This window comes from Patiria miniata, unplaced genomic scaffold (assembly GCF_015706575.1).
Source record: "Patiria miniata isolate m_02_andy unplaced genomic scaffold, ASM1570657v1 HiC_scaffold_18, whole genome shotgun sequence".
NCBI classification, from domain to species: domain Eukaryota; kingdom Metazoa; phylum Echinodermata; class Asteroidea; order Valvatida; family Asterinidae; genus Patiria; species Patiria miniata.
The window spans coordinates 12,150,239-12,174,933 of record NW_024037056.1 but is presented as its reverse complement, the minus strand read 5'-3'; the positions used below and the strand labels follow the sequence as shown (position 1 = coordinate 12,174,933).

The window sequence follows — 24,695 nt, the reverse complement described above, 5'->3', positions numbered from 1 at the left end:
AACTTGTACGACTTTGTTGAACTGACGCGACAATTTTTTTTTTTTTTTCCAGGATGTGGAGAATGGAAAAGCCGTGGAGTTCAGATGCAGGATCGTTGGCAAGGTTACCAAGGTCATCTGGTACAGGTGGGTTACCAGTGAATCTGATAATGGCTGGGTACCAGGGAACAGGAAACCAGGGGAGGGGGAACAATCAGGGGTGAATGCAGTGCCGTGTGGCACTCCCAATGCACTGACTTTAAAAACAAATCGTGAGTCCGTTGTATGCAGTGATTTTGCAAAATGCACAAGAACCAGTGAGACTTATATCTGCCTGGTTTTCAAAGTCTAAAATAAAATGTACTAATGTAATGTCAACATTCATCATGTGGAATTTGCGTCAGTGAAGGGCAAAACCTAAATTGAACATTCATCGGGATGTGAAACTGAGTGATATATCAAAATGAGGAGTATCCTCATTCTAATGCATATGAAAAAGTAATGAGTGGGAAAGAAGACTTGAGACCCATTTTGTTGGATCTGATCACAAATACCCATTTTTATTCTTTTTTTTTGTTTGTTTTGCTTTTCAGAGACAGCAAGGAAATCCGTCCCTCGTATAACATCAAAATACTTCAAGAGGGCGACCTTTACATGCTGCGCATGCCCAGGGCTATGGCCCGCGACAGCGGAGACTACAAAATTGTCGTGGTGGGGCCTGGAGGGGAGGCTAAGTCTGAGGCCGAACTTTTTGTCGACGGTAAGATTCTGGGGGCTTTTATTCAAATTCTGAAATGAAAATTGCCAATTTTTAGCTTCGCAGGTCAGCATGGTGTGGATACATTCATGATAACTCGATTTGTGAATTATTTGTTTTTGAGGACAATTTCTGTTGTTGGTTCCCAATTTTGTCGTTAGTGCTCACATCGAGTTTTCACAACTGTATTAAGTCATCGGAAATTAGTAGGGAGTTAAGTGCAAGTGTATCACAAGTCATCGCAAGGCATCAGAAATCAATCGCAAGTCAATCATAACTCAGTTTACAAGTCAATCACAAATCAATCATGACTCAATCACATGTCAATCGCAAGCCATCACAAGTCAATCACAAGTGATCGCAAGTCATCACAAGTCATCACAAGTCATCACAAGCCATCACAAGCCATCACAAGACAATCACAAGTCAATCACAAACCACAAGTCATTTACAAGCCACAAGTAAATCACAAATCAACCACAAGACAATGTAAATTCCAGTAATATGCTATACAACACAAATGTGACAAAAAGCAGATTCTTTGAAGCTCTAATTATAAAAAACTGCACCAAATAAACTAATATACCCGGTTTGGACATTTTTCTTTCCCATTATGTTGTCTATAACTTCCATAATTTTCCCTCCAAGATCTGCCCAGCAAGCCTGCTCCTAAGCCCAAGGACGAGCCAGCGAAGCGACCGGCGCCCGAAAAACCAGAAGGCAAGACAACACCAACAGCTCATTAATTTTAACAAATAAAAAAAAAAAAATTTGATTCCAAATTCAAAAACGAAACAGTACATGTAAGCTTTTGTATAAACTGCTAAGTCAGTTTTCCATTGGTTATGTCAGTTTCTGTCAACATTCCCGGAGCCAATTTCACAGATATTGCTAAGCGTGAAAAATAATTGCTTAGCAAAAACTGGTTACCAGCCAAACGTTTCATGTGATGTCTATTGCTTGTGACTGGTACCCAGCTGATTTCTGCTTACTACAAAAATATGCTAAGCGATATTTTCTGCCACGTAGCTTCATGAGATTTGGCTGAGAATTTCAATTTTTCTTAATTAAATTTTTTCCTGAATGAAATGGATTTACAGAAGTTCCTAGCAAAGCCCCTAAAGTCGAGGAGCCTTTGCAGCAGGCCGTTGCCATGGAAGTGGAAGAAAAAGGCAAGAAAACTACAGCTGCTAACATGATTTTTCTTAAACATAATTCTTGAAATACACCATGCTTTCTTTCAAAGTGAATTTTATTTGTCAAGTATGGATGTTTTGCATAGCTTGCTCATACTTCACAGCAGTCCAAATGCAGAGTGACTTTTGCGTCACTAAAAATATTTGCTGTAATGCTCAGATAACTGCGAATCTGAGAACCGCGGTCCCTGTAAATTAAGAATTGCAAACATTCCCTCATTCTAAAGCTACGGCTTTATCTACGGAGAGCAGATTGTCACCTAAGCATACATTAATTCATATACAAATTCTTGATGCATGCATCAAAGCTATAGTCCATCATTTGCAGCAATCCAATTGAAAAACATACTTGGTTGTAAGATAGTAAGTGAAATTATTCTTTCTGGCAAGCTGTCATTTTGAAGTAATCAACGAAAGAAGGCCTTTCCAACGGTGCGTCATAAGACGCACCGTAGGAAAATTTACATTAGTAGTTCGTTTTGTTATTCGGCGAAGCGCGCGCAAGCATTGGCACGACGCACACGCACGCACGGTTGCTATAATTCGTCGGATCAGTGCGCGACATCGCGTACAGCTGCAATCGGCTCAGTGAGAACGTGTCTTGGATGCTGAATTTAGGCCCAATTCAAAACATGATTCAGCAACTTTTGATTTGAAATTGAGATCCTAGAATGCTGTTTTTCTCGGAATATACAGCTGAAGCTGAGCTGAAACTTCATCAGGTTAATAGTTGTTCAGTATCCTTCATTAGATTTTGAACACTTTTGTTGCTTCAAACGAACAAAATGCACAAATTACAAATGATGGACTATAGCTTTAAATATTGTTAGGGCCCGTATCAATTAACATCCGAGACGAGTTCCGGACAAGTTGCAGGTAGAATCATTCACTTTCTCCAGAAGAATCTCTGCATTTGTCCAGGACGTATTCTAGGGAAATTTTCATCAGCAACTGCTTGACTCACGAATTGCGGGAAGATTGCGGGGAAGTTGTTCAGAATCCTGCAGCTTATACCCGATACAATGTCTGCAACTTGTTCCAGATGTGAATTGTGATGGGCCCTTTAACCTTACATCTTTAACCTTAAACCTTAAGTCATGATACATGTATGCATTAATTCTTGTAACACAATCTTGATGCATATTAACTTTTCTACTTAGATTCAGCTACATACTGCTAATATTTTGTCATACGAAATATCAGTCTCATCTCCCTTTTCATGAAAGCAAATCCATCGTTTTGAATTTAGAATATGATTTTCAAATTCAAAATTCCACAGCTCCTAGCAAACCCAAACCAGAGGAGCCAACCAAAAAACCTGCCGAGACTAAACCGACCGACAAAGACAAGAAAGGTGAAAAGTCAGCAATAGTCTCCAAAGCGATTGATGAAAATGCAATGCATGGCATTAGAAAAAAAATTTCTTTCAAACTTTTATTACAGGCATTGTGTATGTCAGTGTGGCAGCAGTGTTTCATGTTTTTGCACATCTGCATGAACGACACTTACTTTTAAATAAACAAATGGAACATTTCACATTTGAAACTTTGTTTTTCAAAGGATATGCATGGGCGTCGTGGGGGGGGGGGGGGCAAGGGGGGGCACTTGCCCCCCCTGGAAAAGCAAACAAAAAAAAAAAGAAAAGAAAAGAAAAAGAGGCGAGAAGACAAAGTGGTGTAAATTTAACGAGTTGGGGGGGGGGGATGTCCGTGCCCCCCTCTAAAACTGATAAATCGAGAATGTGTTGAGAAATACAAGCTTTTTTTGGCAAAAAGTTTTTTTGCCCCCCTCTAGAAAAAATCCTGGCGACGCCCATGCTGTTCATGTCCTGTATGTACGGCAGCTTTTTTCGCAAATATGCATTTCATTAGTGGTTGTTCTGTCCCGTTTAGGTCAGAAATAATTTACAAAACACCTCTCAACGTGTAGTTGTTTATTTTTCGTTTCTGTTCGTTGTGGTACATTTTGACTTTTTAACCAGTTCACGCCGGGATTATTTTGACAAGAACAGAACGAGGCGCAGGATTACTTTTCACTCAACCTCAAGCCAGGCGGGTTGAAGCCATCACCCTCGGGCAGCACACTCATATTTCGGGCCTCGCTTGCTGCGAGCGGGTCGCTGACAGATATTTCCGGCCTCACTCCCTGCGTGTTTATCCGTCATCCGTTCCGAATACCGCAAAACCTTTGCGTGTATACACAAGTCGTCCGGCATGAACTGGTTAATAATTTGTCATAAAATAGTTATTGCACGTTTGTTGGTAAGTGTTTAGTCACAATTTCACAGCAATTCTAGCACTGTAATGTGATAGATCTAAATATGCTCTTCTTTCATTTTCATTATAACTTTGAACTGAGAAATTTGTTTTAAAGTCAGCAGGTATGAAACCTTTTGCCTGATGTGCCATATTTGTGCCTGCTTTGTCTGTCAGTTTGCAACTGTGCTCATTCTTTTGTTGCTCTGTTAAGGTTTTTTTTTAAATATATTTTCTATACATTTGTTTTGTCAATGTGTTTTGTTTTCATTTTTTTGTTTTGGATGGGGTAGGGTTGAAATGTATGATTATACATTTTGTAACTAAATAATTTCTAATATGCATTGTGACTAATTAAAGAAACTTTTTTAGTTTCATAGGAAGAACACTTTAACTTTTTCACGATTCATGAAATTTGTTTTCAGAAGTGCCCAAGAAGAAGGAGCCGGAAAAACCGTGGAAAAAACCCGAACCTGAGAAACCGACTGAAGCAGGCAAGGATGCACACAACAAACATTGCATCATGTGAAATGCATCATGTGGACCAAATAATTCACAATCATACACTTTATAACAGTAACAATTTCTAATTTCTCTAGTAACTTTCTGAAGACTTTTATTTTAGTTCCATGTAAGCAGGGCGCTAACTTTTCATCAACGTCCGTAACGTTCCATTTTCCAGAAGTGCCTAAGAAAAAGGAGCCTGAAAAACCGTGGAAAAAGCCGGAAGTTGATAAACCAACTGAAGCAGGCAAGGATGTTAAAGAAAATTGCATCGTGCGCACACACCAGTGTGTATTTGCCTGCAATCGGGGACCCCTATTGTCCCTCTTTTTGTTTGTACTTAAACTTTTTAGGAAGACCTCCCATATGTTTTGTACATGATTGCCAAATTGGGGACCTTCGGGAAGTGGGGACCCTATTGTCCTCTATTGTTCAACGTCCCCTACTGAATGCAGAAACAAACTCACTGCATCATGTGAAACAGATAAACAAGAAACAATTTTGTGTGTGTTTAATTACAGAAACTGTGATTGAGAAAACCACGTGCATACCTGTTGTTTCTTGATAATTTTGGGGTTTTCGGAATATTTGAGATGTTTGTGTTAGTATAAAGAGAATTTTGAAAATTTTGGAAATTGCTTGTTATTCTGCCCTATATTTTTTCAAAGGACAAATCTGCGATGGCCCTTTAGCCAAATATCTTTCTTAAGACATACTCTGACTGTGTGCCAAATGCCATGCTTGTATCATCAAAGGCACAATTCTCCCAAATCTGCCCCACTAGCCAACTTGTTAATTTTTTCACATGTGGCAGTAGCCAGACCCTTTTTGGGGGGGGGGGGGGGGGGGGAGGGGTATTACAATGTAACCCGGCCAAAGTAAGCTATTAACCATCATTATTTCATCACCTTTCATTTGCATGATACTTGCATGCTTAACTGAAGCTGTTTTCGTTCCACAGGCCGAACTCTAACTTTTTGCTGTCATTAATGTACATTTCTGCTTTTCAGAATTTCCAAAGAAAAAGGAGCCAGAGAAACCGTTGAAAAAGCCGGAAGTTGACAAACCGACCGAAGCAGGCAAGGGTCTACATACATTGCATCGTGCACATCGCTTTTTTTTTCTTATACAGATGAATAGCAATAAAACAACGCTAATATTGCACTATGATATTTGCAGATGCTGTGTTTGAGATGCCCATACACAGACATGCAACTTTTTTTCTGTTTTTATGGGGGGGGGGGTTGGACTATACATGTTTTTGTGCTACTTGATATATATTACAAAAAAAAAATGTTAGCTAGCATGACACAAGCCACATTTTTTTTATTATAAATTTTTTTAAAATTCCTTTTATGAACAGCACACCCTTCTGTCTTGTACATGTTGGCATGTCCTTTATACAGGGTGAGTAAAAAAAAAAAACGAAACCCAAATGTCAGGACTTAGTGAAGTTCTGCATGTAGCACTTTCAAAATCTAGGATATGAAAGCCCAATGCTGAAAGAACACTTACCTTTTTGTGATCCGTGGACAGAACTTTAAAACGGTGGTTGTGTTTAAAATTCTGTAACTTGAAAAGTACGTGAGTGATTTCGATGATTCTTGTACTAAAAGAAAGCTTATGAATTGGGCTTTCATATCCTAGATTTTGAAGGTGCTACATGCAGAACTTCACTAAAACAATAGTCCTGACATTTGGGTTTTGTTTTTTTTACTCGCCCTGTATTTGATGTCTTGTATTTCATAAGTGGATGTTCTATCTCCATTGTATGTGAGTATACATGTATGTACACATATTGTTGCAGTCATTTTCTTTTTCCCGTTAGTCATTTTGATTATTATTTTGGGTTTTTTGGGGGTTATTTTAAAAGAAGCTTTTTTATTGTCAGGTGCATTTTGTGGGGGAATAGAGCACAATATAAAGTCACTTGCACTTTGTACAAAGTGATCTCTATCCATACTTATTTACAGTACATCGAATTTGCACAATGCATGTATAATAACTAAGTGAATGATCTGTTGAAGTTCCACAGGCATTAATCTAAAGGTATGTCATCATTAATACACTTGTTCATTTTCAGAGGTGCCCAAGAAAAAGGAACCGGAGAAACCGTGGAAAAAGCCGGAAGTTGAGAAACCAAAGGAAGCAGGCAAGGGTCCCCAAACATTGCATCGTGGGCACTGCATCTTGTGAAACAGATAAAAACCATGTCAAATTTAATGAAAGCAACGTTAATCTGACATTTTATTTTACAGATTCTGTGTATGAAATTCCCATGCTAGTTAAAAGTAAATCTGCTGGATTAGTAAAAATAAAAACAATGCTCATCTTGTGTTTCATTTTACAGATGCTGCTGAATAAAAAAAAAAATCATGCACAAATATGCTGTCTGTAATTTTTTTCTTCCTTTTTGTTTTGCTTTTTATTTTTCCTTTAAGGGGAATGGAATGTATTGGTGCTCTATGATTTATCATAAAACAAAATGTGAGCTAACATGACATAACCTGCCATTTATTATATTTTAAGTTTTTTTAAATTTTATTTTCTACAATCTGTCGTCTGAATGCTGGCACGTCTTGTGGTGTCTCTCAGTATGTTACCGGTACCTCATTTTGTATGTCATTATTTGGATGTTCTGTCCCATCATATGTATTGACATGCTTGTACTTTGCTATTTATGTCTGTGCTTGTCATGTCTAGTCTATGGAATATCCCCTTGCACAGCAAGCGTAATTTTTATTCCTAGGAGGGTTAGGGGCAATGTCATGAATAATTCATGTTTATCCATGAGAACGGACAATGACATCAACAGCATTGTTGTTAGTTACTCAACTAGTTACAATACATTAAAGCATTTTAAAGAACGGTTGTCGTCGAGCTACCACACAGTAGCCTAGTGGATAGCGAGATGAGCTATGGATACAAAGATCCCTGGTTCGAATCCACGTCGTCGCTGCTCATTTTCATCAGCTGTTTTTTTTTCTCCAAATTTATCACTGAGATAATTTTAAATTAAGGGGAAAATAGAACGAGAACCTAAGTCTTGCAATGATTCAAAGGAAACACTGAATTATTCATGACATTGCCCCTAACCCTCCTAGGAAAAAAAAATTACGCGCACAGCAAGGGTCTATGATATGAGAGCAGCTTCGGCGATTAATTATGCAAAACAAGACTGCGTCTTGACCTCGAGATTCTGACTGTTCAGCGGGCGCCTTCTTCATCAGGTCTTCCGTAACCTGTTTTTGTATTATAAAAACATGGCATCCAAATTGACCAATCCACAGCTTAGTCCACATTACTGATGGAAAGAACATCACAGTATTGAAAAACCACTCCAATTGGCTGGCATGCGGGGTCGCATAAAATTTACATGCTATGATACATGTATATCAGACGTTCAACCATGGTCTGCCAACATAAATGTCTGATCCTTTTACTAGTCATGCTCTTGATCCTTTCTTTGTTTTGTTTTGTTTTGGTAAATATTAATACATGTAAACCTTTTGCAAATTGCATCAAGTAATTCACAATTGCACCTTCTAACTGTTAGCTGTAACCATATTAATTAGCATTAATCTACATGTAATTTGCATAATAACTTACTGAATGCTCTGTTTTAGTTCTGTAGGCCTAAACCTAACGTTGTGTCATCGTTAATAAACTTGTTCGTTTTCAGAGGTGCCCAAGAAAAAGGAACCGGAGAAACCGTGGAAAAAGCCGGAAGTTGAGAAACCAAAGGAAGCAGGCAAGGGTCTACAGACATTGCATCGTGCGCACCACATTATTTGAAACTGATCAGTCAAAATGAAAACAACACTAACTTTTGTAATTCATTTTACAGATGCTGAAAAAACATATGCACAAGTATGCTGTTTGTGTTTTTTCCATTTCCATTTTTTTTTGTGGGGGAGAGTATTTTGTGCTATAATTTATTTCCTTTTATTTTTTACATGTGAGCTCGCTTGACAAAACCGGCCATTTTTTAATTTCTTTTTTATTATTATTTTTTTATTTTATTTTATTGTCAACATTCTTACAGTCTTCTGAATGATGGCATATCATTTTACTGAATGTATTTCTGTACTGTTTGTCAGCTCATTTAGTTTATTATAAATTTATGTTTATTTATTATGTTCTGTCCGGCTTTATACAAGACATGCTTGTAAATATTTCTTGTGTGTCTGGTCTTTGCAGATCTTGAAATGCACAGCATGTTTTTTGGGAGTAAATACGTGTATAAATATAGCCCTTGCCAGTTACATTTTTTTCAAAACCAACTAACAGTTGCACTTTGTAAAAGTTAGCTGTAAACATATTTATTTAAAGAAAGTCTAATTTGCATAACATACACAAACTAACTAACCTGATGCTCTTTTTTCGTTCTACAGGTTTATCCAACATTTTGTCGTCATTAATTAAAACTCAATTCATTTTCAGAAGTGCCAAAGAAAAAGGAACCAGAAAAACCGTCCAAAAAACCAGAAGTTGAGAAACCAACTGAAGCAGGCAAGGCCGCTACAAACATTGCATCATATGCACGGCATTATTTGCCCACAAAAAAATAATAATAATTAAAAAATGAAAATAACATTTTTGCATTAATTTAGAAGTTGGCATAGACGACATTTTAGTTTGAACTGCAAGCAAGAAAATGATGCAGTAACGTTTCTCATGCAAATGTTTTATTTTAAAGCATGGCCATTTACGTTTGAGTATAAAAGTATACATTTATTTTCATGACAAGGTACAGCACGCGGACAGCAAAAAATGCACAGTAACGTATGCCACACTTGCATGACGGCAAAAGTGAAGCATTTATTTCAGCAAGCATATGAATGAATGATTTTATTTTTATGTTTTAGGAAGGTATAAAGGTAAGCATATAGATAGCAAATGATTGTTAAAATTAGTTATAATGGTTGTAACAAGCATTTGTTTTTCAGCTGGAATATGCAGGTACTCCACTTCGGGAAAATGTGCACTGCATGACTGCACACATTTAAAAGAAATGTGCAAACTGCTGCATCTGAAAATATATAAGACTTTTTGTTTATAACTATTACTACAACTACAACTATAACGCTGATCATCGTTTATCATTGAGGATGTAACTATAATTTCTCAAAGCATGACTTTTCATTTGTAAGCACGGCAAAGAAGCTTTTGGCAGCACAATGCCAATTTAACTTACCGCTACCCTAAAGTCTCTAGCAGCTTTTTGATGAAATTTTTTTATATTCAAGGAAACAGACCAGACCACATTTTAATCAATTTTTGATGGGAAACAGAAACAAATTACGTAGGGTTTAAAACTGCGGCATCTAGAATACAAGAACAGTTTTGTGTTAATATAATATAAACTCATAATTGTGTTTTCCGGCTTCTGACCAATGCCCCTGAACAAGTACTTTGCCAGATTATGGGGTTAGATTGTTCTTTTGATAGAAATAGGGGTCATGAAAATGCAGAGGTCGGAATCTGAAATCCTCTTTCAGTCAAGGTTTTTTTTTTTCAACAGAAAAATGGCTGTAAGTATTTATTCCTTATTTCCCAAAGCGAGGAATCAGTTGGGTTTTTTTTTGTCCCTTTTGAAAGAAAGAAAGAAATTTTAAAAAGGAGGAAAGAAAGAAATTTAAAAAAAAGTTTTAAGTCTGAAAATAAGTCCATCCAAGAACAGCGGCATTATGGGTAGCCTTCCGACTCGAACAGATTCACTCATTTCGGAAGGGTTACGTCATTTTCTCTTCAGAGACCCCGTCCAAGAAGAAGGCTCCGAAGAAGGACGAAGAGGCCCCGCCCGAGAAGAAACCCCGCCCCGGCGACAAGCCCAAGCCCGCCCCCGCAGAGGAAGCTGTTACACCAATGGAGCAAACCCCCGCGGAATCGGCCCCTGCTCCTGTAGAGAAGGCTGTTACGCCAATGGAGCAAACCCCTGCAAAATCGGCCCCTGGTCCAGTAGAGGAGGCTGTTACGCCAATGGAGCAAACCCCTGCAAAATCAGCCCCTGCTCCAGTAGAGGAGGCTGTTACGCCAATGGAGCAGACCCCTGCTGAATCCACACCACTTCCAGTGGAGATTGAGATCACCCCAGAGGGAGGGATCGTGGCTCAACAGGCGCCGGAGGAACAGGCGGCTGTTCCCAAACAGCGTCGGATGTCGGCGACCGATTACCTGGGTATGTCAATTTTGAAAGTTTATCATCTCTTTAAATTAAGTTGGCAAAGTTTTAAACGCTTCAGTGTAAATAAACAGAACAAATTCAAACAGAATTGAGCAAACGACATCAGTATATTATAAAAAAAATCCCAATAATTATGACATGCATTGTCAAGTTACAGATGCAACAATCTTAGTTTACATATATATATATATTAATTTTAAAAACACTTGCCCTCATTTCACTTGAAGTATTTTTCCAGAGTCATTACATTCATACTATATTTTTTCCATTTTTTTACACTTTCAAAAGATGATATTTAACAATTTGGCTGATCAAACAGTTAGTTTCCACAAAGACATTACAGCACTCTTTCTCTGCATTCAACCTAAAATGTTTAACCGCCAACCTGTCTGCTGCCCTCATGTGACAATTAGATGAAGAGTCCGCCCCGGAATCTGCACCCAAGAAAGGAGAGAGCGCCCCCGACGAAGGTGAATGCTTGCCCCGCTGGTGTGACTGCCGTGAAGCCAACGTCCAACTTGATATTTATTTTTTTTCCACTTTCCCTTTTGCCGTGGCAGTCTCTGTCCCCCACCCCCTTGACACAAACACACCCACACACCCACACAGACGTGCAAGCAGGTTTGTTTATGGAGTAAATTGAGGATTTTCTGTTGTTCCTCATCATCGATCTTTGCAACAGCTCTCATTGTTCCTTTAATAAATTTTCTAATCGAGGTCGTCCTCGAATTGACTCATGTCCTCAAATTACTCGATGAAGCTTCACAAGTGTGTCCTCGATTTACACCATAAACATGCACACACGAATAAGCGAGAATTGCATGCTACTGTTTATATTCGTGTCTGGGTTTGGAAGATTTGGGGCTACCAAAATAACAAAAAAACAGAATATACAATTGACAATGACATAATTTTGAGTGGGTTTGTTTTTTTCCTTTGCTAATATTGTTTTATTTTTTTATTTGGCATCTAGTTTAAAGTACTGAGAAAAAAAGTTAGACGCTCCCCAAAATAAATTTAAGCAGGATTGGAACCTGCAGCCCCCAGAAATGGTGTTTCTTGCACTTCAGCAATCTAGCTAAATAGTTAATATTTAATTATTCTTTGCTTCTTTTGCTGATTTTCAGAGCATCAAGAAAAAAAGGATTGAACTGAAACAAAATAAAATAACTTGAAAAGAAAGAAATTTAAGTCGTTTTTTTTTTGCCGTTGCAAAATAAGCTCCTCAAATCTTGTAAACCCAGGCAAGAAGAAGCCCGTCATTACCCCAAAACTCCACTGATAATATTGACCTTGCTGTGTGGTACATTTGTAATTTTGTCACTTGTTCCAGAAATTTTGTTTTGCAGATTATTTTGTATCCAGACTAGCTGCTGTTAACTGAAGTTCCCTGTCTGTTTTAACCAGTTTGTGCCGGGATTATTTTGACCAGAACGGAACGAGGCGCGGGATTATTTTTCACTCGACCTCAAGCCAGGCGGGTTGAAGCCATCACTCTCGGGCAGCACACTCATATTTCCGGCCTCGCTCGCTGTGAGCGGGTCACTGACAGATATTTCCGGCCTCGCTCCCTGCGTGTTTATCCGTCATCCGTTCCGAATACCACAAAACCTTTGCATGTATACATACAAGTCATCCGGCGTGAACTGTTAAGTCAGTGATGCGGAAAATTAAGGAAGTGTCAAAATAAAATAATTTTGGTCAGAAAAAAAAAATACAAATTATGCCAAATCAATGGAAACAGTTTGACATTACGGTAATCATTTATCTCAGTGAGTTAAATCTTTGATAATATTGACACTGGAAATTTTACATGTATTGTAAATTTAAAGTTGGCAGTTTTTAAAAAAAAAATGTTCGAGTACTAATCTTATTCTCCAAAAAATATCTGGCTCTTTTTTGTGTGTGTAGTACATGTAGATAAAATGTATTACATGTATATGTTGTGTTGTATTTCATCGTATTGTGGTAAATTTAATCTTGTGTTAAAGGGAAAATACAACATTTGCAAACATCAAAAAATAAAACTATCAAATCATTTTGAAATACCTTGCTGGACTGTTAGTGAATGACAGTGTAAAGCATCCTGTAAAATCATGGCACCTGGTATACTGTCATTTTCAAGAAAAGTACTATTTTTGTATCAATTTCCAACGCTGGTCGGCCGACCAACGTTGGAAAAAACTGGCTTTTTTTCAAATACTGGCCCCAATTGACCATCGCACTTGTTTGCAATCAATTACACACCTATGAACGGGTACAAGCCAGCTAGACTGGTTCCCTGACCTTACAATTCCCCAATGTATGTAAACTGCTCTGTTTCTTCTTATATGGAGTAAGGGAACCAGACTACAGGAAAATGATTGTTTTTCTTGGTTTTTATAGCATTTTCGAACCCAAAACCTCAAAAAAGTCAGTGTAACTATATTTGCTATATATTTCCAACCCCCCAATTCCATCCATTTCTGAAAATTACAGCAAAAGCAAATGATGTATATTCCCTTTAAAACTCGTCGCTAGAATTTAACAATGTGAACCCTGGCAACAGTGTGAGATATGAAACGTGTCCAGGAACCATTGGAAATTCAGTATCCCTTCACAACCTCACTTGAAAAGTTATAACTAACAGTTTTTGGCAGTGTTTTCTACTTTGCAACTTCATGCATAAAAACTAAGGCTTAAGTTTTTAAGCTTAGACTGTTGAATATATTCAAACTTTCAAAGTAAAAATTTGTCAGAAAAAAAGTCAGAAAATAATCATTTAGTTGTCTCCCTGTACTTGTTAAAACTTTTTTTTAAGTTGGTGGGCTGACAGCTTGGTCAAATTTAACTTGGAGATTATCGCCGTTGATTAAACTTACCTGCATGCTTAAAAGCCTCCTTAATTAAATGTTGAATATTTTTTGTTTTTGTGATTATCAAATTCACTTAGTTCATACCACAGAAATGCTTCATAAATTCAAACACTTTATGGAGACACATTAGTTCAGTGGTTTGCATGCTCTAACCTTTTTCTTAAAATTGTGACTCTTGGCTGAACAAACTTTTAGGTACACTGTATATCCCTTCTAAAGATATTTAATTTGCAAAATGTAAGGCATTCCACAAACCATTTACACCGGTGTAGATATGCTGTTTCAGTTGCAAATTTGCATGCCTTGAATTGTGATTTTTGGCAGAACCAAATACTTTTGGGGAAAAAAAACACTGGGGGGGGGGGGTAAAACTACAACAATATGACTCATTACAAGGCGAAAAAATGAAGAACTTTAACATATAAATCAAAAATTTGCATGTATTATTTTGACTTTTCTCCAACGCTATCAATTTATTAATATTCCAATTTCAATAATTATTTCAATTCCAGTTAAGTTGACCAGGCATATGAAAGTGTGTTCCGTAGCTAACGCATTCACTTTTAAAATCCACTTTGCCTGTTCGTTAAACTAAGTTTTGTATATTTGTGTCGGGTCAGGGTTCAGAAAGACTGGTCAGTCGGTCAAGCCGGCTGAGACCAAGCCCACGGCTCCCCCACCGGCCGTCAAGATGAAGGAGGAAGGCGGGCCACCCTCTTTCATTGAGTCGCCCTGCAAGGTCCAAGTCATTGAAGGTTGGTGACAACACATCCAATTATAGGCCTATATCGTATTTTTTTGCTGCGTTTGTCTGTTTTGTTTTAGTGCCGGCGCCTAGTGCCATCGCCTGAGTAACAGTTTTCGGAACAGCTCTTTTGTTTCCACCAATGCGCTTGTGCTGCTATTTTGCACATTAAGTCACGCCCTGCAGTGTTGTGCATCGGGTTGGGTTGACCAGGCTAAACCGACCCGAAACATTATAGATATAAACCGAATCTGAACCGAAACCGGGCGCAGTGACTGCACTAGATATTGCACCGTGTGAATCTCTGAACTGTTTTTTTTATTTCAGTTTATTTTGGGTTTTCCAAAAATGGCTTATCCGACCTGACCCAAAAGTCACAAACACAAAACCGACCCGACCTGGGTAAAATTATGGACAACCTTCCCGACCTGACCCGAAGTCGGTTTTGGGTTGTGTCGGTTTCGGGTCGGGTCGGGTTTGCACAACACTAACTCCTTGTTGCAATGCAAAATTCCCAAGACGTTCTTTGCGTGTGGTTCGTTGACCAAGTGGTTCGTGAATGGGAACATGCACGCTGCTCGGAAGTACCTTCTATTGCGAACTACCCCGCTAAGAGCGTCTTGTATCAAGACTAGTTCTGTTATTTAAATTCAGTGATAAAGTTCAAAGTGTTTACTCATAGTTTTCCGAGAGGAACAAAGTACCCAAGTCAATCAAAAGTCGGTCACTGATCGTCCAGTCTTGTAAGTCAAGTTCAAGCTGATGAAATGAACTGCGGCAGAGGCATTCCTTTGATACTTGTGTGAATGAATGGATGACTTGTGATGACCGTACAGCAACTCGGCTCAGCAAAAAATTTTGCTCAGAAAATTTTGACTTGGCAAAAATTAGCAATGAACTAGTCATAGTCCATTTACATCTGTGACAGTTTGATTGCTCCTTCTCCTATGTGCAACAGTTCTGTGGAATTGCTTTCAACTGTGTTGACATGAAGCTTTAGTTTCCTTTTCTTTCCATTTTTTCCCCCATAAAACTAATCAGTCCATGTCTTTGACCTTTGACCTTTTTGACCCATAGGTCAGTCAGTGAAGTTTGAGGCTGTGGTGGAAGGCAAACCGAAGCCCACGGTCACATGGTACAAAGGCAGCACGAAGATTGACGATGGCTACAAGAATCGCTACGCTGTAAGTGTATGTGGGGATCGGTCCGGCCGGCTTGCAGTGTCTGCAGTGATTGTGTCCTTGGGCAAGACACTTTGTCGTAATTTTGCTTCCCCCTTCTCAAGAGCATATTGGGTGCTTCTGATTGAAGAAAGTTGAATGTCTTGTTTGTATTAGCTATTTGCGCCAAAATGGCAACAATGAACTCTGTACTGTTGAGGTATTGGGGAAAGTTTTGGGATACTTTCATAGGCCCAATGGGCGGGGGTATCAATGCTGTAGGACTATGAGCACCAAAAGTGTTGGATACATACATTATGTCTACATTGACATTATCATTCCCCTTTCCAAAAAAAAGGAAAAAAATTGCTGGACCTGTGGGGCTGCGTATCTCACTGTTTATCTCAAAGCCTCCTGCTGTCCGACCAGTCACAGACAGTCAAAGTTCAATCCTCTTCCCTGCCATGCCTTTTCCACAGGCTAGTCACCAACAGTCAGATCATATTTCAAGCAAGCACTGTGACTAGTCAAATTCAGTCAACAGACAAAAGCAGGCAAGAAGTGGGCACAGCTGGCTTATCAATCACCTACAGTCAAAGCATAGCTGTATCGAGTTACATAAACAGTCCCAGCCAGTCAATCCTGCTTTATGTAGGCTGGGAGCTCTTAACAGTTGAAAACAGTCACTTGCTTGATTTTGACTGAAAGGACAACTTGGCACTGATTGTACATTTGCATAGGAGGTTAATATCAAAGTTACATGTAGATGCTAAAGTCATGCACGGTACTAGTTAAAGCTATAGTCCATCATTTGTAATTAGTGCATTTTGTTCGTTTGAAGCAACAAAAGTGTTCAAAATCTAATGAAGGATACTGAGCAACTAACCTGATGAAGTTTCAGCTAAGCTTCAGCTGTACATTCCGAGAAAAGCAGCATTCTAAGATCTCAATTTCAAATCAAAAGTTACTGAATCATGTTTTGAATTGTTTTGAATTGCAGCTGTACGCGGCGTCGCGCACTGATCCGACGAATTATAACAACCGCGCGCGCGTGTGCGTCGTTCCAATACTTGTGCGCGCTGTGCTGAATAACAAAACGAACTACTAATTTAAATTTTCCTACGGTGCTTCTTAAGAATCACCGTTGGAAATGCCTTCTTTCGTTGATTACTTCAAAATGACAGCTTCCCAGAAAGAATAATTTCACAGGGAGTTTAGTCCCCTTACTATCTTTCAACCAAGTTTGTTTTTCAACAGTAATTACGCCAGTTACTTTTCGGATGGCTGCAAATGATGGACTATAGCTTTAAAAAAGACTTAGATTTCTGTTTAAAATCAGAGAGCTTTTCATCTCCAACTTGAAAACTGTCAAGGACTAGTGACCCAGTTGTCCATCTTATTTCCTCTAAACCAAATTTAATTCTCCCTCCTCGATTTATCTCTTTTGTCAGGTCAAGTTCTTGGAGAAGCAGGACGTCCACGTCTTGGAAGTCAAGAAGTCGGAGATGACCGACACGGGGAAGTTCAGCTGCATCGTGGAGAACGACCATGGCAAAGACGAGCGCGTCTTCTCAATGATGGTCAACAGTAAGTATCGGTGTCTTTTGAAGCCGTCCAAGGTTTAAAAGTTCTGTCAAACAACATGAGGCTTGCGCCAGTATCACGGAGCTTAATTTGCCTAGCACAGAAAAATAGTTGCTTGACCAGAAATTGTAAACAGTTTATGTTATTTGTACATACCTTGAACAAACATACCTTGAAGGCCACAGCTCCAACTTCACGTCATGTAGAAGAAAAGTGTGGCAGGGTTAAGCAGGCTTCATTTGCCCATTAAAAACCCAAGTTACTTAAATTCTGCTTGAAGCAGAGACGTGTGGGCGCTTGGATGGCACTCTCAGGCAATTCGTTTCAGCTATCCACTACCCTCTGGCTGTAGAAGGGCTTTCTGACATCAAGTTTTGGTCTGGATTTGGCTAGTTTCTGTGAATGTCGTCTGGTACCCAGCTTTCTTAGACACTGAGTCTGGATTGATCCTGTCGATTTGAGTCATGATTTTGTAGGTTTGGATGAGATCCCCCCTTTTCCTTCTTGTTTCTAGTGTGGTCAGTTGCAGATTGTTTAATCTCTCATCATAAGACAGGGACTTTGTGACTCATTTTCAGCTGGGTTCTGGTCGGCAAAAACAATTTACTAAGCAGGTTTCTGCTTGAGAGTAGCTGCCTGCAGTTGCCAAAGGCCTAACTGATGGTTATACTCCTCCTGAAAGAATTTGTCTTTCTTAAAAAAAGTGTGTCTTGAGTGTAAATTAAGTGGCAAAAATGGAGACTAAAGGGCCTTTCACGCTATCAAGGCCCGTCGCCAGGGGGGGGGGGGGCTGGTGGGGCCGGCACCCCCTTGGCAAGCACTTACCCCCCAACTGCAAAAGCCATACATATGTGTTTTTGTATTCTTTATGGTAGTGGGCCTCCTAGTTGGTACTATGCCCCCCCCCCCCCCAGGGCATTGTTCGCTCTTGTTTTGATGAAATTATATCGCAAAAAAAAAACCCAGTGCATTACAAAACTGTTATTGGGCACATTTGCTGAAGAAAAAGTAAATTGTTCCAATTCCAAATGAAAATCGAAAAAATTCACTTTTGTTTTTGCCATTTTTTCCCCAACAGGTCTTTGACTTAAGTGTTACTTAATTCAGGGTGCTGTTTGATTTCTTTTTATATATCCCTGTTCAGCAAATTTTGGTTTTAGAAAAGACTTGTACAGTGGAACGCCGCTATAACAAACAATAGCGATCATTCGTTATAAGCGATTTTAAGCTGTCTGTGCTCCGGTACTCACTTTTCAATAAATAGCGCCCTTTAGAACTTCACCCTGCATGCCCTGGTAGTTACTGAAAGACGACTTTGAACACGTGCTGACTATTGAATTATGTAATTACACAGTTTTTGAGCTTACTACCTACAGCAGTGGGTGGCTTTCCCCTTCTATTCCTTGGGGAAATAATAGCCACTTGTCGCTCTTCTGTTGACATTTTTCAACAACGTTCGGTACGTTTTGTACACAAAAATCGGAAGCCAAGCACGGTGTTCGGTATCGCCGAATGTTTGGCATAGTGATGTTCGGTACAGCGACGTTCCACTGTATTTCAAAAATGATGTCTTTGCATTCAATCTGATTCATTAGAACGTTGTCAAATTGGAGAACCTTTCAGGCGCCCCCCTTCAAAATGATGCGAGAACCAATCAACACGAGAACCGCAAATCAAACAGCACTCTTTGAAAATGCTTACATTGTAACGTTGACACTTTCTGCACCGATAGAATACAGTGTCCACTGCACACAGCTGTCTCGGCTAATAAAGATGTTAAAATAGATCGTAGTTCAAAATCAATTTAGTCGCTGACTGTTTTGAGAGTGGCAGTTAATCATTGACAAATGTTGTCTCTGGCTGTTTTTTCTTCTTCTTTTTTCGAATTTTGGCTTCACAAAATGAAAAAATTAATAATAGTAATTTTGTTGCGTTGGCTACAGAAGTGCTTCTGAGCTTTATTATAATCGTCTAATTGAGTGTAGAAAACTAAATTTCGAATGAAACAGTGTTGATGATTAATTATTAATTATTAAATAAACATGCAAAGTTAAAAATGATATTAATATTATAACTTTTAGTCCGCCGCTACGTTTCGTTCTTTTTTTAAGTGCATGATATTTTGGTCCCCACACCAGTGTTTGTTTATTAATTATGCACAGACTTCCAGGACTATTCCTTCTCCCCTTCCTTCACACGCGCTCGGCACACACGGTTTCCCACAATGCACTTTGATTTTTTTTTGCACAGCTAGATCTTACCGAACCGGGGCTCAGTTTTACAGTAGGGTTCCTGTTGTGGAAATCTGGGGGTAAAAGTTGATCCGGAAACACCAACTCCGGGACGAGTCACGGAAAATGTTTGGGGAAAAAAATTGGAAAATTCCCAAGGAAAAAATATGGCAATATCTGGAGGTTTTATTTCCAGGAATTTTTCAGGATTCCCTACAGGAGCTCTTTTCCGTGACTGCATGTGGAAAACTCACCATTTATCATGGAAAAATTCCTTGACACTTCCCAGTGTTTTCCGTGACAAACATGGAAATTGATCCAAGGAATCATGGAATTATGGATCATAGAATTCCAGAAATCAGTGACTCAAAAATGTGTCGTCCGTTTTTCCATGACTATCCAAAAAAAATAAATAGATTCCATGTTTTATCATGGAAAACTTTTGGGAAAAATCGCGGAAGTCTTTTCTCCCAGACGACTTGCAGGAACCCGTTTACAAGATTCACTAATAAGCACCAAGTTTAACTTTTGCTTCGCAAAACAAAGCACAGCTTACAGCGAGATAACAAATTCCCAAAACTCATTAGCCGCAGAAGCAAAACTTGTAAATTCTGTAAAACTGAGGCCCGTGTCAATTCACTGAAAACTGTCGTCAAATTTTCCCCGTGGAAAAAAACAGAGAACCCGGAGGCAGTGGAGCCGGAAGAAACTCCAGAAGAAGGTGTGCCATTAAGTATTCAAATTGGAAAAATCGGAAAACGTACATGTAGCAGCATTTTTTTGAAAAATAGAAATTCAGTTACAATTAGTATGGGCTCCGTGCACAAGTACCCCCTCAACGGTAAGAAAGGGAGAGTTAGGGGAGACCACTGGGAGAGACATTGGAACGCATTGCTAACGACTCCCGAAGCTCACGCGAAGACACTATTAATTATCCCGCGAGCGCGAGTGGAACTCGGAATAATGTAATGCGTCTACATTTTATTTATCTTCGAGCAAACTTGACGCACAGTAAAGATGGAACACGCACGCGGTGCACAAAATTGTCAGTGGTCATTCTATAGGTCTCGTTCAAATGACGTCATTTCCTACAGACCATCCCCGTGCATCGGTATTTTGAGTGTCAACTTGCACAACGGCTACGTCGTATTTCGAACACATTTCGAGCAGCAAGCGCGCATGTTTGGAACACTTTCAACACTGCGCAATGCGTGTTTGATTGCGTAAAATACGCAGTTGCAGTTCTCCTACAGAAATGGCCGTCATTGAATGAGCCCTGTTATAAGTGTGGCAAAAGGAACGGTGCGCGCATCTTAAGAATATCACACTGTTGTTGCCATGGATCGCCCAATCAGGATCAGAAATGTACATCTTGGAATAGTGCAATTCGCAGAGTGCGCTACGGACCTTGCAATCAGGTATAATATTACGCTGTTGTTGCCATGGATCGCCCAATCAGGATCAAAGATTCAAGTTTGCTTGAAGATGATACGGGTTTGGGCGCATTCAGAATCGTGCGTACTTTGCCCAATACGCGCATGAGCCAGTACGTGCATGCGGTGTGTCCTGCCCAATTGGGACTCTCGAAAGTGGTCAAAAACGCCATCTATTGCTTGTGCACGGAGTTCATACATTGTTTTCCATTCTTGTGCGTACTTTGGGCCAAGATACTGATAATTAGAAGGATCTTTTTTATCGTATAATTCCTGGTAGACGAGGTAACAGAGAAAGGATAATTTTGGGTTTTGACTTTACATGGACTCATTATTTATTGTTAAGATTTGTGTTGAACTGAAACTGGAATGGGTAAAAATTTCAGACCATTTCTCATGATATTTTGATCGGTTAGTGATCTTTGATATTTTTCTTTTCTTTTTTGTCCCCTTTTTTTGTTTCGGACAATCTTAAACACTGGAAGCAGCCATTCTATAAATGTATAAGTAGCCCCTTTTTGACCATACAATATTCAAGAGAATATTGGATAAAAGATAAGAAAACAAATTTCTAACTTTTCGTTGTTTGTTAATTTTTCCTACCACCAGAAAAGCCAGAAGCTGATGCGTTGGATTTCCGTCAGTTCCTGAGACACAGGTATCTCAGAAAAAAAATGTTTCATTTGATTATTCCAATTTGTACTTGCCTCAAGTAATTTGATCGAATATTTGAATTTTTTCGAAATGCGCTAATCCAGTTAAATTTGCTGCCGTTCGGGTTTATGTGCAGCTGTGTTTGTCTCCTTGAAACCGCTAAAAACTTTTTTTCGAATATTTGAATAAAAAAATATGACACGTGTGATCTTTTTGAGCATGTTGTGAGCATGCGCAGTGAGGATAATAACCCTCTGGTGTGGTACCCTTTTCAGGGAGGTGGAACGGCGTGAGTCTAAGGTTGAGGTACCAGACTGGGGCACCCTCAAGGACACTGATGTACCCGACAAAGTGGTAAGAATGAGAGGCAATTTTAACACATACTAGTGGCTTGTTTGTTTGTTTCCATAATTGTCAAATTAAAACAGGTTCATATGCTCATGAATGCAAACGCAAAAAGGAACTCTAGCCATAACCTCATGAAACATTTTCAGCTAAATTTGCTGGATTTGAAACTCGATCAACTTTTTGCAAATGATTATCTTAAATGTTTGTCATGCTAATAGAAATTTTGAGTTCGCATGCGCTTTCGCGCCGAGTGTGAACTGGACTAAAAGGCATAATAAGATCATTTGCATTTATCCCAAAAGTAACCTACCAAATTATTCCAAAAATGCTTACTTGGATTAAGATTGTGTGGTACTAAACACCCAGTGAAATTCTTCCATCTGGCTTGCTGTCATTTAGAAGAAATCAAGAAATGTAGGTGATTGCCAACAATCAGTCAATAGACGGATTTTTGGAAATAAAGAGTGCCATGGACAAAATCGTGTTTTGTGATCAAAAAGGTTGGGCATACTTTTTCACTGTTTTCTCGACAAGCGTATTAATATCCACTGAGCTGAAACTTCAACAGGTTAGGTTTTGAACACAATTTTGAGTGGTGTTATTATTGGGAACTGCCAAATGCATGAAAAGCAAATGATCCTATATGCCTTTGAGAATACCAAACTGGTTCATCGAAAGTCGTAATTCAACGTTCCACCAGGGCGCAGAGGTGACACGTCCCCTAAGATCGACCCGTGCCAACGAGCGCGACGGCCGGCTGACCCTCGAAGTTGGCTGTAAGGCCAACGGTGTCAAGCCCACCTGGCATAAGAACGGCCAGGAACTAACGGCCAGCAAGAAGTACAAGATCAAGAGTACGATCAACGACTACGAGCTGACCATCACCGACCTAAAGGTGGCGGACAGCGGTGACTACACGGTCAAGTTTGGCGACTTTGCCGAGTCCAAGTGCAACGTGGTCATCGATGGTGAGTCCGCGTGGTTCAGATTCAGGGCTTTTTAAGGATTTTTAATTCTTCAAAAGAACATCGCTGAATATGCAACGCTGCTTTTAAAATGGATTTTTCTTTTCAAATATGAACAGATGTTCACTGAAAAGTACTGAACAAATGTCGGAAATTCCTTTTCTGTATATTTGCTGCGTAAGCAGTTTTTGCTATGGGCTCTGCGCACCAACAAAAGAGGGCGCGTTTTTGCCACTTTTGAGAGCCCGTAGACGGGACGCACAGCGTGTGCGCACTGTTCTGTGCTGGTTTGCGCGCGAAGTACGCACGACTTCCCGAATGTGTCAAAGCTAGTCACAGCGTCTTGCGTGAACGTCAGGCGTCGTCGGCGCGCAAAAACATGGTCTCCCAGACAAATCCCTGCCTCCAGTAACTTTGGATCATTCAAAAGACGCAGTGGATGGACCGGGAACCAGTTTAGGTGGCCCCCAAACTCTCCTTTTCTGGCCGTTGAAGGAGTACTTGTGCACGGAGCCCGTAATGAGCATCATTTGGAGTGATTCAAACCAATGCGTAGATACCACTTCCCAAAGAATGTTAAATGCAAGTTAACAAAGTTTGCATACAGAGACTAGTTATGAGCAAGAAGAAACTTATTCATGCTTCCAAGGGCCGATCCAGGGGGGTTGAGGCTTTGCCGGGGGGAGGGCTCTCACACTTGAGAAAAGTTCTGTCACTGCCCCAGGGGCGGGCACCCCCTCCGCACCCACTGGATTCGCCAATGTCCCCAGACAAAACAGTCTAAACTTTACATCTTTTGGAATTTTCTTTTTCCTTTTTCGTTGAAGATTAATGCATATTTTATAATGCCATTAGAATTTTGAAAAAAGATTTACAACTAGCATGGCTCGATAAGCCTCTGTACTGATGATGTCACACTTTGTTTAGGTGTGCACTTTCCTATGGAGCCAGTGGGGCCCACGGTCCACTGAGCACCATAGGAAAGCACACACGTAAACAAAGTATGATGTCATCAGTACAGAGGCTTATTTTTTAATGGTGTTTAATAGCAAAGTTCCCCTGTGTGTGATGAAGTATCATTATTCTTGACTCCAGGAATGTTGGCGTTGTAATTTATCGCTAATCCTCGGTTGAAAAATCTAGCTTTGTAAATGAGCACATGCTTTTTAGTCAGTCAGCAGTACATGTACCTTTTATGCTTGTTCATTTTCCGTGCTTGGCAAGTATGCGTTTGTGCTTTTTAGCAGTTTTGAAAACGAGTGCACAATAAGCTCTGGCCGTCTTGCATGAAAGTCTTGCATGAAATGATTGTGCGTACAAGCCCGGGCCATCGTCCCACGCGAAAATCACGCTGCGCTATATACCACGTGACTATAACATTACTGCACATATCTTGCCTCCATTTACAAAATTTTCATAAACAACCTTACGAATTGTTACAAACACTTTTTGTTAATTATTTAATTTTTTTTTTTTTTTTTTTTTTTTGAAAATTAAAATTTGGTAGTTACAATTTATGGGAAACTTAAGGGGGGCTCGTTTTTGGTCAATTTTCCGGGGACAGACATATGCAAAATAGACGCGCATGTGCATCGATCAACACAAAGCCGGTCTTCCAAAATCTTTCGGCAAGAGTGCTTTTATATGACCACGGCATGGTGTTTGGTCAATTTCTGGTCAAATATTTTGGTCAACTTTCGGGGACAGATAGACGGACCCACTGACCGACCAACCGACTGACCACCAAGTGACACGTAGAAGCTCCTTATCACAGCTTTTTCTTCTTTTTTTGCTTCATTGTTAAGGCGTTACAAATTGTCTGCATTGCTTTGCTATTTTTCT

General features: G+C 39.6%; 1 protein-coding gene across 1 annotated transcript in view; it reads left to right on the top strand.

Annotated features, from left to right (window-relative positions):
* Nucleotides 1-24,695, top strand: part of LOC119725131 (twitchin-like) — a 52,149-nt gene that overhangs the window by 13,445 nt on the left and 14,009 nt on the right. The window contains exons 10-19 of the mRNA XM_038196492.1: nt 53-126; nt 573-739; nt 10,447-10,872; nt 11,292-11,348; nt 14,354-14,488; nt 15,556-15,662; nt 17,090-17,225; nt 21,496-21,544; nt 21,816-21,894; nt 22,589-22,856. Of these exons, the coding sequence (XP_038052420.1) occupies nt 53-126; nt 573-739; nt 10,447-10,872; nt 11,292-11,348; nt 14,354-14,488; nt 15,556-15,662; nt 17,090-17,225; nt 21,496-21,544; nt 21,816-21,894; nt 22,589-22,856 (1,498 nt within the window). The remainder of the gene's footprint in view (nt 1-52; nt 127-572; nt 740-10,446; nt 10,873-11,291; nt 11,349-14,353; nt 14,489-15,555; nt 15,663-17,089; nt 17,226-21,495; nt 21,545-21,815; nt 21,895-22,588; nt 22,857-24,695) is intronic.